This window comes from Micromys minutus (genome assembly GCF_963924665.1).
Source record: "Micromys minutus genome assembly, chromosome: 24".
Taxonomy (NCBI): domain Eukaryota; kingdom Metazoa; phylum Chordata; class Mammalia; order Rodentia; family Muridae; genus Micromys; species Micromys minutus.
The window spans coordinates 33,290,072-33,306,045 of record NC_137959.1 but is presented as its reverse complement, the minus strand read 5'-3'; the positions used below and the strand labels follow the sequence as shown (position 1 = coordinate 33,306,045).

At 41.4% G+C, this 15,974-nt stretch overlaps 1 protein-coding gene across 1 annotated transcript in view; it reads right to left on the bottom strand.

The window, feature by feature from the left end:
* Window positions 1–15,974, bottom strand: part of HYDIN (HYDIN axonemal central pair apparatus protein) — a gene marked incomplete at both ends in the record, with an annotated part of 333,158 nt that overhangs the window by 60,314 nt on the left and 256,870 nt on the right. Inside the window, 6 exon segments of the mRNA XM_080936961.1 lie at window positions 5,870–6,042; window positions 6,137–6,296; window positions 7,847–7,966; window positions 8,720–8,902; window positions 9,073–9,281; window positions 14,101–14,322. Of these exon segments, the coding sequence (XP_080793087.1) occupies window positions 5,870–6,042; window positions 6,137–6,296; window positions 7,847–7,966; window positions 8,720–8,902; window positions 9,073–9,281; window positions 14,101–14,322 (1,067 nt within the window).

The window sequence follows — 15,974 nt, the reverse complement described above, 5'->3', positions numbered from 1 at the left end:
CTTATGTCTTTTTATGTGCACATAGTTGACGTTTTTTATGGTACAGCAAAAAAGTTTCCAGCTCATGTGGAACATTCTTCCTCTACTTTACCTGCTTCAGGACTAGAGAAATCCTTTTACCGAGGATCCTCGCCATTTACTGGAGAATGATTTTTAAATGCCCAGGTTTGGAATGGAGTCCTCACTGCTCCTGGTATGCCACTGTTTCCAAGCCCCTGAGATGGCAGAGCTAGAAACGTGTGCATGTTTCTATTCTTGTCTGTTTACTAAAAACCAGGAGTTGATATTGATACTTCTAATTCTCTAACTCCAATTTAATATACTTAAAAAGGTATGTGTGTGTATTTGTGCCTGTGCATGTGTGTGTGTGTGTGTGTGTGTGTGTGTGTGTATGCAATAACACACTTGTGGTAGTCATAGGACAACTTGTGAGAGTCTGTTCTCTCTTTCTAACATGTTCTGGACCTTGGGATCAAACTTGGATTGTTAGGTTTGATGATGTGTTGGGCCATCTTGCAGGCCCACCAGATAACATGTAAATCTCCTTTTCTCCAACAATGAGAAATGTGTCTGCAATTTAACTATACCAGAGTTAGAAAAATATTGTAAATGATTTCATTAAGTTTAAATTTAAAGAGCCTTGTTTTATGACTTAGCACTGTATACTTTTATGTGTGCTTGAAATAAATATGCATTTTATAGTTGATAGGCACCCAAACAACTCTAAAGAGGATATGGTGGGGGTGGGGAGAGGAAGATTTAATCTGAAGAGAAGGATAAACACACCCAGGACATCACATGGGATAAATTAACAATTCTGAGCCAGCCAATCAAAAGAAGTCTTGAGGAGACAACAAAGTTTAAAAACCCAGGAGTGAATACACATAGTTCAACAATAACTCTTAATACCAGTAGTTCAATTTCTCAATAAAAAGACACAGACTAGCAGATTAGATTAGAAAGCAGTAGCCATCTCTTTGTTGTTTCCAAGAAACACCTCAGAATAAAAAAAAAAAAAGAGGCAATACTCAAGAATTAAAGAATAAAAAAAGGTATTTGAAAGAAATGTAGCAGAAACATTCAGGCATAGCTATTCTAATATCTGACAAGACAGACTTCAAATCGAAGAAAAAAAAGATAACTTCATACTCACTAAAAGGTAAAATCCACCAAGAGGGTATCACAATTCTAAATGTAATATCCACCAAACACAAGCACACCTAACTTCACAAAAGACCTAAAGCCACAGATTAATTGAGCAATACAAAAAGACTCCCTGTGTTTGTATTGTTATTTTTTTTTTTTGTATTACTGATTTTCTTTTCTTTACTTTATTTATTTATTTATTTATTTTTTAAAGAGAGGCAGAGGGAGGACGAAACAGAAAGTATGAAGTTGGCTGGGTAGAGAGGTAGGTATGGTCTGGGAAGAGTTGGGGGATGGGAAAGAATATGATCAAACTATTTTGTATGAATTAAAAAGATATAAGTAAATTTACAAATTAACTCTAACATGGTGACTGTGGGTGACTTCAATACCTGCTTTCATTGACAGGTCATCTGAACCAAAAATAACAAACATCAGGGCTAAATGACATCATAAATCAAAAGGACATCTACAGAACAAACATTCCACCCAATCACTAAAAATAACACATCTTCTCAGGGCCACACATTAGGATGCAAAGCAAGTCTCACCGGACAAGAGAAAGCTGAAAGAACATTCTGCATTGTAACTGAGCATAATAAACGAAGCCATGGGAACTCCCACTGCTGTGGAGATCAATAGCAGTGGAAACTACAGAAAGCACACAAACTCATGGAAACTAAACAATAAGCTACCGAGGTCTCAAATGAATAGTGAACAACAACCAAAGGAATAGCTGGGAAGAGAAGATAAAAATCAGAAACAGGCTCTCCTTTCATTTCCGTATCCTGGCTCACAACTCCTGTGGAGGCCTACTGCTTTACTAGAAGCCACACTGTACCTAGAACTCCAGGTGGGAGCCTGCTCACCACCCAGCAATGCTCCTGAGAGCCTGTCCAAATCCCCCAGGAGTCCCCCTTACCCTCATTCCCATGTCACTTTCTGCAACTCTGGCAGAGGCCCCCTGCTCTAACAGAGGCCACACTGGTACTTGGAACCTCAGGTAAGGTCCTGCCTACAGCCCAGCAATGCTCCTGAGAGCCTGTCTAATTTTCCCAACAGTACCACCTCCCCTTGGTGCCATACCCTGGCCTACAACTCTAGTAGAAGCCCAATGTTCCACTGAAAGATACCACAATACCATAGACCATGCCAGCTCCTAAAACCCCAGAAAACCAGAAAAAAGTGAGAACCAAGGGAAAATACCATCCACACAACAAAGATAAATCCAGAAATTGGCACTTAAATTTTTAATTACCCCAAACCCAAATTCTTAGAGGCTAGTGTAAGAATATAATCAGTGTAGTACCACCAGAGCCCAGTATCCTACTACAGCAAGCCTTGGATATTCCAACACAGATGAAGCACAAGAAAATGACCTTAAAGCCAATTTTATGAAGATGATAGAGACCCTTAAAGAGGAGATGAATAAATCCCTTAAAGAAATCCAGAAATATATAAAGAATGAGAGGAAACAAATTAATCCCTTAAAGAAAGCCAGGAGAGCCAAGAAAAAAAAAATAAACAAATCAGTGAAGGAAATGAATAAAAATGCCCAAGACTAGAAAATGGAAATAGAAGCAACGAGGAAAATACAAACCAAGGGACTCCTTGAGATGGAAAATCTAGGAAAGTGAACAGGAACTACAGACACAAGCATTATCAGCAGAATACAGAGACAGAAAAGAGAATCTCAGGCATTGAAGATGAGATAGAAGAAATTAATACACCAGTTAAAGAAAAAGTTAAATCTAATAAATTCCTGATATAAAACATCCAGGAAATTTGGAATGCTATGAGAAGACTGAAACTAAGAATAATAGCAACAGAAGAAGGGGAAGAATCCCTAGATCAAAGACCCAGAAAATATTTTTAAACAGGATCGTAGAAGAAAATTTTCCATAAGAAGAACATGCCTATAAAGGTACAAGAAACTTACAGAACACCAAAAATATTGGACCAGAAAACAAAGTCCTCCCGACTAAACATAAAGAGATCAAATATACAGAACAAAGCATATTGTTTTGAAAAGCTGCAAGAAAAAAAGACAAGTCACATATAAAGGTAGACCTACTAGAATAACAATGATTTCTCAATGACTCTAAAAACGAGAAGATCCTGGACAGATGTGCTACAGACTTAAGCGACCACAGAAGCCAACCCATACTACTATACCCAGCAAAACGTTCAATCACCATAGACGGAGAAAACAAGATATTCCATGACAAAGCAAATTCAAACAGTATCTATCCACAAAATCAGCCCTACAGAAGGTACTAGAAGGAAATATAGGAAATAAGTATTTCACACCAGCAAAAACAAAACAAGTGAAGCATGAGCACACAAACCACACCAAAAAAAAAAAAAAAAAAAAAAAAAAAAAACACCCAGGAATTAACAATAATTGGCCATTAATAGTTTTCAATATCAATGGCTTCAGTTACCAAATGAAAAGACACAGGCTAAGAGAATAGGTGCAAAACCAGGATCTATTTCTGAACATAAGACGCACACTTTAACATCAAACATGGACATTACCTCAGAGTAAAGGGGTGGAAAAAGTTTTTTTGTTTTTTTGGGTTTTTTTTTTTTCACAAGCAAATGGACCCAAGAAGCAAGCTAGTGTAGCCATTCTAAAATATAACAAAATCGACCACATTTCATCAAAAGAGGTGAGGAAGGATATTTTATACTCAACAAAGGAAAAAGCCACCAGGATGATGTCTCAATGCTGAACATTTAGGCCTCAAACATAAGGGCATTTACATCTGTAAAAGAAACATTACTAAAGCTTAAATCACATATCAAACCCTACACGTTAATAATGTGAGACTTCAATACCTCACTCTCACTAATGAACAGGTCATCCAGACAAAAGGTAAACAGAAATAATAGAGCTAACAGATACTGTGACTCAAATGGACCCAACAGATATCTTTACAACATTTCACCCAAACACAAAAGACATACTTCTTAGCATCTCACAGAATTGTCTCCAAAACTGATCACATATTTAGTCAGAAAGCAAGTCTCAACAGATACAAGAAAATTAAAATACCCACCCCCTGCATCCTATCAGACCACCATGGATTAAAACTGGATTTCAACAACAACAGAAACAACAGAAAGCCTACACACTCACAGGAAGTGAACAGGTCTCTACTGAACAACTGTTGGGTCAAGGTAAAAATGAAGAAAAAAATTAAAGACTTCCTAGATTTAATGAAAATTATTGCTCAGCATACCCAATCTTATGGGACACAATGAAAGCAGGGCTAAGAGGAAAGTTCATAGCACTAAGTGCCTTTATCAAAAATTAGAGAGATCTCATACAGCAACTTAGCACACCTGGAGGCTCTAGAACAAAGAGCAAACACACCAAGAGGAATAAACAGCAGGAATTAATCAAACTGAGGTCTGAAATCAAATAAAATAGAAGCAACAGAACAATACAAAGAGCCAATGAAATGAAGAGTTGGTTCTTCAGGAAAATCAACAAGTTAGACAAACCCTTATCCAAACTAAAAGGCAGAGAGATCATACAAATCAATGCAGTTAGAAATGGAAAGAGAGACACAGAACATAACAACACATGAAAGAATCATTAAGTCATACAAAAATTCCTGTACTCCACAAAATTGGAAAATCAAAAAAAGTGGAAATTTTTTTGATATATACTATTTATCAAAGTTAAATCAAAATCGGATAAACAATTTAAATAGACCTATAATCACTAAGAAAATAGAAGCAGTCATTTAAAGTTTTTCACCCTTCCCAACCCCCACCACTCCTCCCCCCTCCCCGCCTAAAGTCGAGGGCCAGGAAATTTAGTGCAGAATTCTACCAGATTTACCATATTTCCAAAGCTAATAATAATACTTCTCAAATTATTCTACAAAAATAGAAACAGAAGGAACATTGCCAGTTTCATTTTATGTGGCCACACAAAGACTCAACAAAGAAAGAGAATTACACACCAATTTCCTTCATGAACATTGATGCAAAAATACTCAATAACACTTGCAAACTGAATCCAAGAACACATCAAAAGGAACATCTACCATGATCAAGTAGGCCTCATTCCAGAGATGCAGGAATGGTTCAACATACAAAAACTCTGTCCATGTACTCTACCATGTAAACCAACTGAAACAAAGAAACCCCACAGGGCCATCTCATTAGATTACTAAAAAAGCCTTTGACAAAATCCAACACCCCTTCATGATAAAAGTCTTGGTGAGATCATACCTAAATACAAGAGACATACCTAAATGTAATAAAGGCAATATACAGCAAGACAGTAGTCAACATCAAATTAAATGGGGGAGAAACTCAAAAGTGATTCTACTAAACTCAAGAACAGGACAAGGTTGTCCACTCTCTTTATTATCTATTGGCTATGGTACTTGAAGTTCTAGCTAGAGCAATAGGACAACTAAAGGAGATCCGGGGGATACAAACTGGAAAGGAAGGAGTTAAAGTACTACTATTTTCTTTTCTTGACTTAATTAAAAGGCAAAATATGGGCTGGGGGGAGGCATTGAAGCTCAGTGACAGAGTTACTTGTCTCACATGCACAAGGCTCTGAGTTCAGTGTCCAGTGATATATACACAGACAACAACAAACCCAGAAAGTCTAGAGTAACTCAAGACCAGTTGATTACCCCAGACCTAAATGTTCTTGAGGTTCCCCTCCTGTCCCTGAGTTATGTGGAACTCTTACCTATGAAGCAAGAGCCGGTCAAAATGTAATTGCCTGGGCTCCACCTCAATTTCTGGTCGAATTCCTTGGCAGCTTAACTTAAAGATGGCTGGCTCGGGGTTCTCCTTGATGCAGCAGACAATGCTGTCTTCAAAGACACCGACTGCAGTAGGGTAGGCCCATACATTTAGTATCTGGTGAGAGAGGCAAAGGAATGTTCATTTGCACTGGGGGTGTCAGGTCTTGACTGTCCTCACCCTGATAGAATATTCCCCCCTTTGATTGTACCTGCTTTTCATTGGGTTTCAGAATCATGTTGACAGGCTCTAGAAAGTAGGTGCTTGCTTTTACGTCATACTGGAAACAGAAGTATGCCTCCACCACCATTGGAGAATCATTCAGGATCGTCAGTGTCTCCATGTTGCCAGGGAACAAGGATGACTTATACCTGGAGACGAATGGGAATGGGGATGTGATTATGAGGACTGGGTGAGAGTTTGGGGGTAACAGGATCCTATGAGGTGTAGTGGAATTTGAAATGGCAGTGTGACTGTGCTGAGGTGGTGGCATGTTGACTGAGACCGTGACATCTGTGGTTGTTCACTTGCCTCTGAGAATACTGCACTGTCATGTGACACCCCACAAGTCTTGGTCTTCTTAGTTGTAAGATGGGGTAACAGTATTCCTTAGGGTTGATTGGTATTCAGTGACATCGTACACTCAAACAAGTGGACATAACAGATGTCCAATGAATGGTAGTTAGTTTTAGTCCTTAGAACTCCAGGAAAAGTGATCATCTATCCGTGAGAGATTATCATTTGGGTCACCTGATATTTACATCTGTCTTGGAGCTCATTTACTTCCACAACATCTTCATAGACTGTTACTATTCTGACATAAGCTTATCTGGCCTTGTTCACATGGCAAGTCTGATTCTGATTCCTAATGTCCTCGGAAAGATCTGTACAGGTAGGTCTCATGGCTATTGGGAGATATTCTGCTAAAGGCAATGAACAGGAAAGGAACCACTGAGGAAGGCTGAGGGAATTAAAAGATATACATCATTAGAGATCACAGCCCAGGCCAGGAAAGCCAAGAGAGTCTGAGAAGCGCCTTTGAGTAGTCTGTGATGAAGGATGGGAGAAGATAGAACGATGGATTCAAATCAGAGTCAGGCGACTCTGTGAATGACTGGGAAAGGGGAGGTGACCTCAGCGTTTTAGCCATCACTAAATCACATCATTTGGCAGGACGGTGAAGAGTTCTTGTGTGTTACCCAGTTAGTCTTCCCAAACCTATGAGGCAGATACTGTTGTCTTCCCATTATTTTTGTTGACAAGGTTTGATGTTTAAAGTGAGTAAGTGAATGGAATTTGTGTTGGGTCTTGGGACCATGGTGATCAATGTTGTTAGTCCCAGTGATAATTTGGGCAGAATTCCCAGAGCTTTCCCAGAAGGACTCCTGCTCCCACTTCCCCACAAACTCCCCATGCTGAATCCAGTAGATGCCTTCGCTTCCATTTTCCTATAGCATATGACAGAGTTGATCATCCATTCTTCTCATGTGATTCTATGACCCTCTTTCTCATGTCTACTGTGACTCCTCTTGTATATGGAGAAGCTCTTGGTACAACCATCCCTTGTCTCACCCTCTCTGCTTGTTCCCAATGCCTGTATTGATGGATCTGATTATCTTGATGACAGAGTCCCCAGCAAGAACTCAAACCATATATTCTGACTTATGTGGTTCCCAGAGATATCTTCTAAACAACTTGGACTCGATACATCCCAAAGTGAAGTCTTGATTCCACCTTTCCGAAGCCTGGTCTTCTTCTAGGCTTTTCCACTAGGAAAAGTATCTGTGTGTCAAAGCAGAGACTATCCAGTTCTCCTGGGGCAGTGTCAATAAAAGCCACAATTATATAAAAACTCTACTTGCAGTATTTTTGAATTCAACCCAGAAATCTTCAATTGACTTTGAAATAGTGAAATACTTACTTGTCTCTTGACTTTCCGCAAAGAAGTGGCCCGAAGTAAAACTTCTCCATGCTTATTACATACTTCTTAATGACAACTTCCTTTAACTTCATGTCTTTCTTCCTCTGGGGGAACACAACTCTGAAAATGGGGGAGGAAGAGGTAAAGATAATGGTACACAAATGGACCCAGCACTCCCTGCTCAGTGAAAGCTCCTGATGTCTGGAGACAGCTAACGTGAGGATCTCCATGGAAGCTTTATCTCCGGCTTTCTAAGAGAAGATGGCATGGCTTGAACTTGAGGAAAAGGCTTCTAGCGCTGAGCTGGATAGTCTGCCTCAGAACACCCAGATAGAAAAAACCCACAAGGATCTCTAGGAAAAACTAGCTTCACTGGATAATAGTCAGCTTCTCAGTTCTTTAGTAAAACAGGACTCCTTGTTGAGAATTACGAAAAGGCAAGCTACAGAAAGTCCATCCCCCGTTGGGGAGTCACCTTGACAGTTTGCCCCCCCCTGTGGGTTTATGTGAGACTTAAACTGCACAGGGGAGTTCAGTGCCTAATAGAACCAACACTCATGGAGGTTCAGTTCACAGGACAACACGTCCCAAAGTAAAGGTAAAAGGTGCTTTTTGAATCTGCTTAATGGTCTGATACAAGAGGGTCTGGGCTGTGTTCCCAGTTCAATGTTGCTGCTGTTGTTGTTTTATTGTTTTAGTTTGTGTGTGTGTGTGTGTATGTATGTATGTATGAGCATTCACACTTGGAAAAAGCACCTTTACCCGTTGAGCATTCTCTTTGGTTCCCCACTTGTTCAAATTCCTTGGGGTATGCGTAGGGTGACTAAAAATCATGTTTTCCAACCTTTGCTTTCCAAAATAAAGGACACTTACTTTGGGTCTTTGCAGATGTGTGGGTAGGTGCAGACTCCTCGGCAGTAAAGCTGGTACTGGCGGCGGGTCCCAAGAATCTCGAAATTAAATGTTTGGTCATAGTTGCCAACATCGAAAGAGGAGAAGTGCACTCTCAAGGTTACCTCTCCGTTTGGAGGCACGACCCACCGGAAGTGATTCAGCCTGAAACGAACACAGACTTTTAAAGTAACCACGTGAAGAGGACAGGAGAACTGCCTGGAACAGGTCCTGTGCAGCTGGGGTTAGAATGGCCCTGCACTCCTCTGGTGGTGTGACTGCTGTGCTCCCAACTTGTCTTCGTCCTCCCTCTCCCTTGTCCCTGCAAGGCCTACCTGATGAATTTCTCTTGGGAGTGTTCTCCATCGATGTTGTTCTGGTCTATGTCAGACATCGGGGCAATGTTCCCCGAGGTTCCCCCAGAGAGGCCTTTCCTGCTGGAGTTCGTGCGCCGTTTTTCCTTCTGAGTTTCACGAACTAGGTCTGTTTTTTCTCTCAATTTCTGTTTGCTTCCCTTAGGTGGAGAGAGCTGTTCCTCTTGAGCCTTAATTCAAAATGAGCACAAAGGCTTAAATACTTCTGTCACTCAATAAAGACAGGGGTGCGTGTAGCGTGTCTGCAGTCTGGTTGGTGAGTAGTCGTCATGGGGAAAGGCCAGGGCCAACAGTTTCAGGAGTTAGTGACAAGATCAGCGTTTCTCTGGGTACTCCGTTCCCTGAGGAGGAGGTAGAAACCCTACAGCAATCCCGGACGGGGGGCATATGGGAAAAATTTCAGCTCCTGGCAGGATCCCATCACAGCCAGCTGGGCATTCAGCTTCCTTGGCATTGCTTGGGCCAGGTTCTCTGGCCACCTGGCACATGATGGCTAATATTTCCTTTTTCCTTCTCTTTGTTCTAAGGACTTGGAAGGGATTTAAACAGAATCTCTTACTATATGGAAGGAGAACAAATAAAACGCCCGAATGGAACTGACCATATTTAATAAGCACTTCCTACCTTTTAGAGTGCATTTTCCTGCTTCTTGACCTATTTTCTTTTTATTTTAAATTTACTGATCCTTTACACACATCCTCTCCCTTTTTCACGGCAGGGTTTCTCTGTGCGTAGCTCTGGCTGGCCTTGAATTCACAGAGATCCACATTCTAACCTTTCATTATTAGGAAACCCTAGAGACCAGGGGGGCGCATTGCAATCCTAACTTTTGGTAACCCTCAGTCCAGTTCTGGATGCTGGCTGTGTTCCTTCATGTGCTGCTGCGATTGAGGTGCCTGACAAATGCTACCTAGGGATGGGTTTTATTTGGGCTCCCACTTTGGAGTCTCCTGAGATGGGGGAGTCACGGAGGTAGGAGTGCTAGGTAGCCGGCCATGCCTCGTTCACCCTCAGGAAGCTGAGTGGTGAATTTTCATGCCCAGGTGACTCTCTCTTTTTTATTCAGCCCAGATCCTGTCAGTCTGAGAACTCTGCTTCTAAGTCTGTCAGCTCATGTATCCTCAGAGCAAGGACTTTCTCCTGCACCGACCACAGGGAAGTCAGTCATAGTTACGAATGACAATAATGTTTCTGTAATCTTTATTAATAATAATAAAATAATGTGATTCAGGTTAATACCTCCCTGGGTGTCTTAGGCGTGCGTTTTTTTACAGTTATGTGCTCCTTCGGCGGTTTCCACAGCCTCAGGTATTTTAGTGCTGGCTCTCCAGTTGGTGGAACTGCTTTGGGAAAAGTTAGGAGGTATGGCCTTGCTGGAGAAAGTGTGTCATGGGGGATGGGGTTTGAGGATCAAAAACCCATGCTGGGTCAGTCTTCTCTCCCTGTCTCCAACTTGCAGATATGACGTAAGCTCTCAGCTGCAGCTCCAGGACCATGACTGCCTGCCTGCTGCCATGAAACCAGCCATGACAGTCATGGACTCGTCCTCTGAAACTGTAAGCCGGCCCCCCAACTAAATGCTTCCTTTTTAAATAAGTTGCCTTGGTTATGGTATCTCTTCATAGGAATAGACAGTTCCCAAGTGGTTACAGATTATCACATTACATTTGTTACCACATGTCTATAGTGTATTTGAATCATTTTCTCCCATGTATGTCCAATCCTGATGGTTTAGGTCTACTGTCATTTTAATACTTTCAGCTATTATTCTTCTGGTTTACGAATGAAGTTTGCCTTCTCAATTGCCTAATAGCTAGAGTTCCTTCTCTGTGATGAGTTAAAGATTGCTTAACTGCTTTTTGTTTTGTTTTGTTTTGTTCTGGATAGGGTCAGTTCTCAGAAGAAGGGGTTGGTGCACAGTAGTCACTTCTCACGATGGCTCTAACTTTTCCCATCTTTTCTTTGCAGAATTACCAGTGAGCAGTCTGCTCTAGGGAGAAACGCCAGTGCTGCTCACTGAAGATGCTAATTTATTAGGTACCTGTATATTGGACATGGGACAGAGCCTCATTGTGAGGTAGTCAGGGCCTACAGCTGGTTTCGTCTCCTCCTGGGAAGGGTGTACAAAGGGATTAAAATGTTGGGTCACCATACTCTCTTGGGATAAAGACCATGGTTATAATTTTAATATGCATGTGATCGACATATTATTGCTCAGATCAACTTCTTTTTGTGGTTTTTGTCTATGAATTTTATGTATGATTTCTTCTACATTTACATGATTTTGTTTTGTTAATTAAAAAATATTAGATCAGCTAAAATTTACTTTTATGTATGGTTAGGCAAGGAGACTTAAAAGTGACTCCATGCAAAATATCAATCTTTCCACAGGAATTTAAAAAAATCTAATTTTTCCTTGGTGGTGTGTGTTCCCTTGAATCTTTGCATTCTTACACTGTTTTAGATTACCCTAAACACGTCTCTGTACTTTGTGAAAAGAGAGATTCTCAAAATTAGCACATCATAGTGATGATGTGAAACACAGTATTGTGTTTTCTTATGGCATTTTCAGTTTGCTTTTATTGATTCCCCTTTGGGCAGAGGGAATTTTCTCTCTTATCCCCCCTTCCCATGCCCCAACAATCCTGGTACACTTTGATCCCCTTCCTTAGAACCTCTTTCCCTCCTTCATCTGCCATGAGTCCCTTCCTCTTCCCTTCAACACTGTTTTCCCTCTAGTGGTTCTCTTTCTGGTTTCTTAGCTTATGTGCACAACCTCACTTACTGATGTACACACATGCCATATCCATGCTCACAGATTCAGACACACACACACACACACACACACACACACACACACACACACACACACCAAGGTTGTAAGCTAGTTTCGGTTGAAGAAAGAAATTAAGAAGACTCCAGAAAGACACTTATGCTCATAGACTATCAGAATTAAGATTGTGACAATGGCTACACTACCAAGAGCTATCTTTGGATTTAATGCAACCTCTCTTGATATTCTGAGGAAAACAGCCATGTGATAAAAGGACAATCTTAAGTTTTATATGGAAGCACAAAGATCCTGGATTGCTAAAGCCTTCACAAGGAAAAAGAGCAACATTGGTGGTGTCAGTTAAGCTAGGGAGCATGGTAACAGGCACACAGCAGGGTAGAACAAACAGAGGGACCCAGAGACAAACCCATAGGGCTTCACTCACCTAACTTTGTTAAATAAAAACATCTATTGAGGAGGAACAGATTCTTTACCAGATAAAAAACCCTGGGTACCCATGTGTAAAGGGATGAGACTTTATTCATCTTTTTCTCCAAAGCAATTCAATATAAATTAAGAACCTTAACATAAGAATTCTGGCATCAATTGGAGGATAGGCCCTTGGTCCTATGAAGGCTCGATGTCCCAGTGTAGGGGAATGCCAGGGTGGGGAGGTGGGAGTGGGTGGATAGGGGAGCACCCTCATAGAAGCAGGGGGAGGGGGAGGGGATAGGGGGTTGCTGGAGGGAAAGGGGATAACATTTGAAATGCAAATAAATAAAATATCCAATAATTTAAAAAAAGAATTGAAATTCTGAAACAGAGTGTGTGTGTGTGTGTGTGTGTGTGTGTGTGTGTGAGAGAGAGAGAGAGAGAGAGAGAGAGAGAGAGAGAGAGAGAAGGAAAGACAGAACACTTGAAGATCCTGACATAGGTAGGGGTGGAAAAAGACTCTAACAGCTCAGGGAATCATTTCAAGAACTATCAGCCGGATTGCCTAAAATCTAGAAGCTCTTGTTCAGCACAGGAAGCCATGGGTAGAGTGAAGTCAGCTCACGGGACGAGAGGAAAAAAAATTGCCAGCTATGTATCTGACAATGGATTAATATGGAGAATAGATGAAAAACTCAGAAATAAAACACTCCCCACCAAACTCCAACCAATAAATGAACCAGACAAATGAAATGGAAGTTACTTCTTAAAAGACCAAGTACAAATGACCAATAGGTTTGTAAAATCCAAACCAAACCACAAAACCTCTTATCAAGGAGGTGCATTAAAAGTACACTGCTGTTAGGAATGCAAACTATTGTAGCTATCATGGAAGTCAGCATGGATGTTCCTAAAAACGGACAAACCAAAACACAAACAGACAACACCAAACTCCACTACCCTACAATCCCCACTATACCAGTGCTGGGAATATACCCAAAGGAATCTATGTCAGCACACCACAGAGGCACTTACTCATTTAGGTTAGTTATGGCTCTATGGACAACAACAGCCAGGCTGTGTGGTCAGCCTAGGTATTCAACAACAGGTAAATGGGAAAAGAAAACCCCTTGTCCCTGCCCCCTACACATACACACAGAGTTTTATTCAGCTACCAAAAAAAAAAAAAAAAAAAAAAAAAAAAGTGAAATTATGTCATTTTCAGGTCAAAAAAAAAAAAAGAATGAAATTGGAAACTATTATGTGGAAAAAGCCGGAGCCAGAATACCTCACTCTTTCTCTCCTGTATAGAACCTATGTTGTATGTACATATTAGCAACACACACATCCACATATACAGTATGAAAGTGGAAGGGGAACAATTTGGGAAGAGGAGAGGGATTCATGGGAGAGGGCGGGAGGGACCATGGGCAGAGGCTCATGATAGGCCTCATCACTTGGCATGACAAATGCACTCTAATAATAATAATAAAAAAACCAGTTTGCCTATTTTTTAATATGAGCTTCTGAGCAATGTGATATGTTCCCTAAACTGTCCCCTGGGGATCAAGAAAGAGAAGGGAGGAGTAGCACTCACTTTTCAGTGCCCTCCCAGGTAGATACAGGGAAGACTCAGTGAGTGGTTCATGGAGCTCCTCAGGCAGGAGGTCCAGAGAAACAAACCTCATGCCTGACTCAGATCTCAGATCCTTTCCCTGTGGGGGTGGCCTTCGTCCCTGTCCTGTGAACCCTGCCGAGTTCGAGAGCAGCCGTGGACCCTTTACCTTGCTTATGATGGTGTTGAGGAAGAGATCTGAGTCTCCTTCTAAGTCCTTTTTCTCATCCAACAGGGGGAGGTCTTCACTTGATGGGATCACAAACACAAAGTGCTTCAGGATCTCCGTGGCGACCAAAGACTGCCGCTTCGCTGGATAAGAGATGATGGAGAACAAGACAGGCGGAGGGATGGGTGGTCCCGAGGATCCCAGGCCTAGGCTGTTCAGGATCTAAATGAAAAGCTTTGCATTAATCTCCTGTACAGACTGTGCGCCAACTCTATGGCCCTGTCAGAATGAACATGGGTGACCCATGCAACCTTCCCTGCCCTTAGTGTTATCCAGGGATCCTAAGGGAAGGGTGAGCCTCCAACTTGGCTCTTCCAGGCTTTCACGGGATCCTGGAGGCTCTTTGCTTGTGGCATGTGTATGCTCTGTATTTCTCATAGCCAGTGTCAGCTTTCATTGTGACCATTTGTCTGCCTTTGCAAATAGGGTTATAAACTCCATTTGGATAGGAACCAGGTTGATACAGGAGATGGTCTTTACCCCTTTTCTTTACCCATTTTCTTTAAACGTTCTTTCTATCCAAAGACAAGCAAATGTTGGGATTGGGACAGGTAATGTAGAGCAAGGAGAAAAACCTAGAAAATAAAGCTCAGGTTCTGGGGCTTTCTCTCACTGTACTCTGGTACTCTGCTCCAGACTCATGATTATAAAACATGAGCATCTTCAAAGCAAAGGCCTGGAGATTAGGCAGCAAGTTCCTTCTCAGCATACAGGAGTTCCGTGTCTAGACTGTCAGTCACACCAGTGATGACTAAGTGGCCCAGTAGGCCTACCAAACCAAGACCTCCATGTAATCTGTGAATCCCATCCCCATGAACCTCAGAGCATCCTGAGATGGAACTGGAGTTGCTTCTTAAGATTTAGAATGTCCACAGAGAAAGCTGTAATTATTAAATTAATAACCAATTTTTATTACTACCAGTTGTTAAATGAATAGTCTAATCAACCTATGAGTCGGAATGTGGAGGATACAAAACTCTACAATAAGTTGTTCTGGTCAAGGAGGAAAGGATTTCCTGAGTCCCCACTCCCTCCAGTTCCTTCCCTAAGTTTGGCCTGAGACAAGGCTTGTGAGGTGTGTAGAGAGAGTGTGTTGTGTGTTCTTCATCTCCACCCTAGACCTACTGTAGGTAAGGCTGTGAGAACATTCACCAGGATCGCTTTTACCCTCCTCTGACTCCTTCCTGCCATGCATCCCTCTAGGGCCTTCGTCTGTTCCAACTGTTCTACATAATTTCTGATTGAACCAGATGTTAGCAGACTGTGGCCCTGCCTGCTCTTTGACAAATGTGGCCTGAGGTTTGCTTTTGCAAAGGAAAGTTACTGGAACATGGCCAAGGCCACCGCATCTTGTTAGTGGTTGCCTTCAACCTCCCAAGGCTGAGGTAAGTGGTTGTTGAAAAACTGTGTGACCTTTAATTTTACTTTCTAGTGCTTTACAGAAAAAGTGTATATAAAAATGCACTATATATAATACACACATATACATATGTATGTGTGTCTGCCTATCTATCTATCTATCTATCTATCTATCTATCTATCTATCTCATAGAAAACCTCCTTCCCTTAAACCACCAGTTGAGGTTGCTTTATAAGGCACACAGATTTTAGTGGTAGTAGTAAAAGGCTGCCTACCTAATAGATTAATTCCCACCCCAATAGAAAGCTTTCATAGGAAGAAATTTTAGAATAGAGAAGTCTTTTCATTGACTCCAAAGTACATCTCTTATTCCCCTGGGTGCTAGTGTTGTCAATATCAAAGACTGGATGTAAAGATGGCTTTTAATGACAGATGGACTAGGTTGGTGGAACTG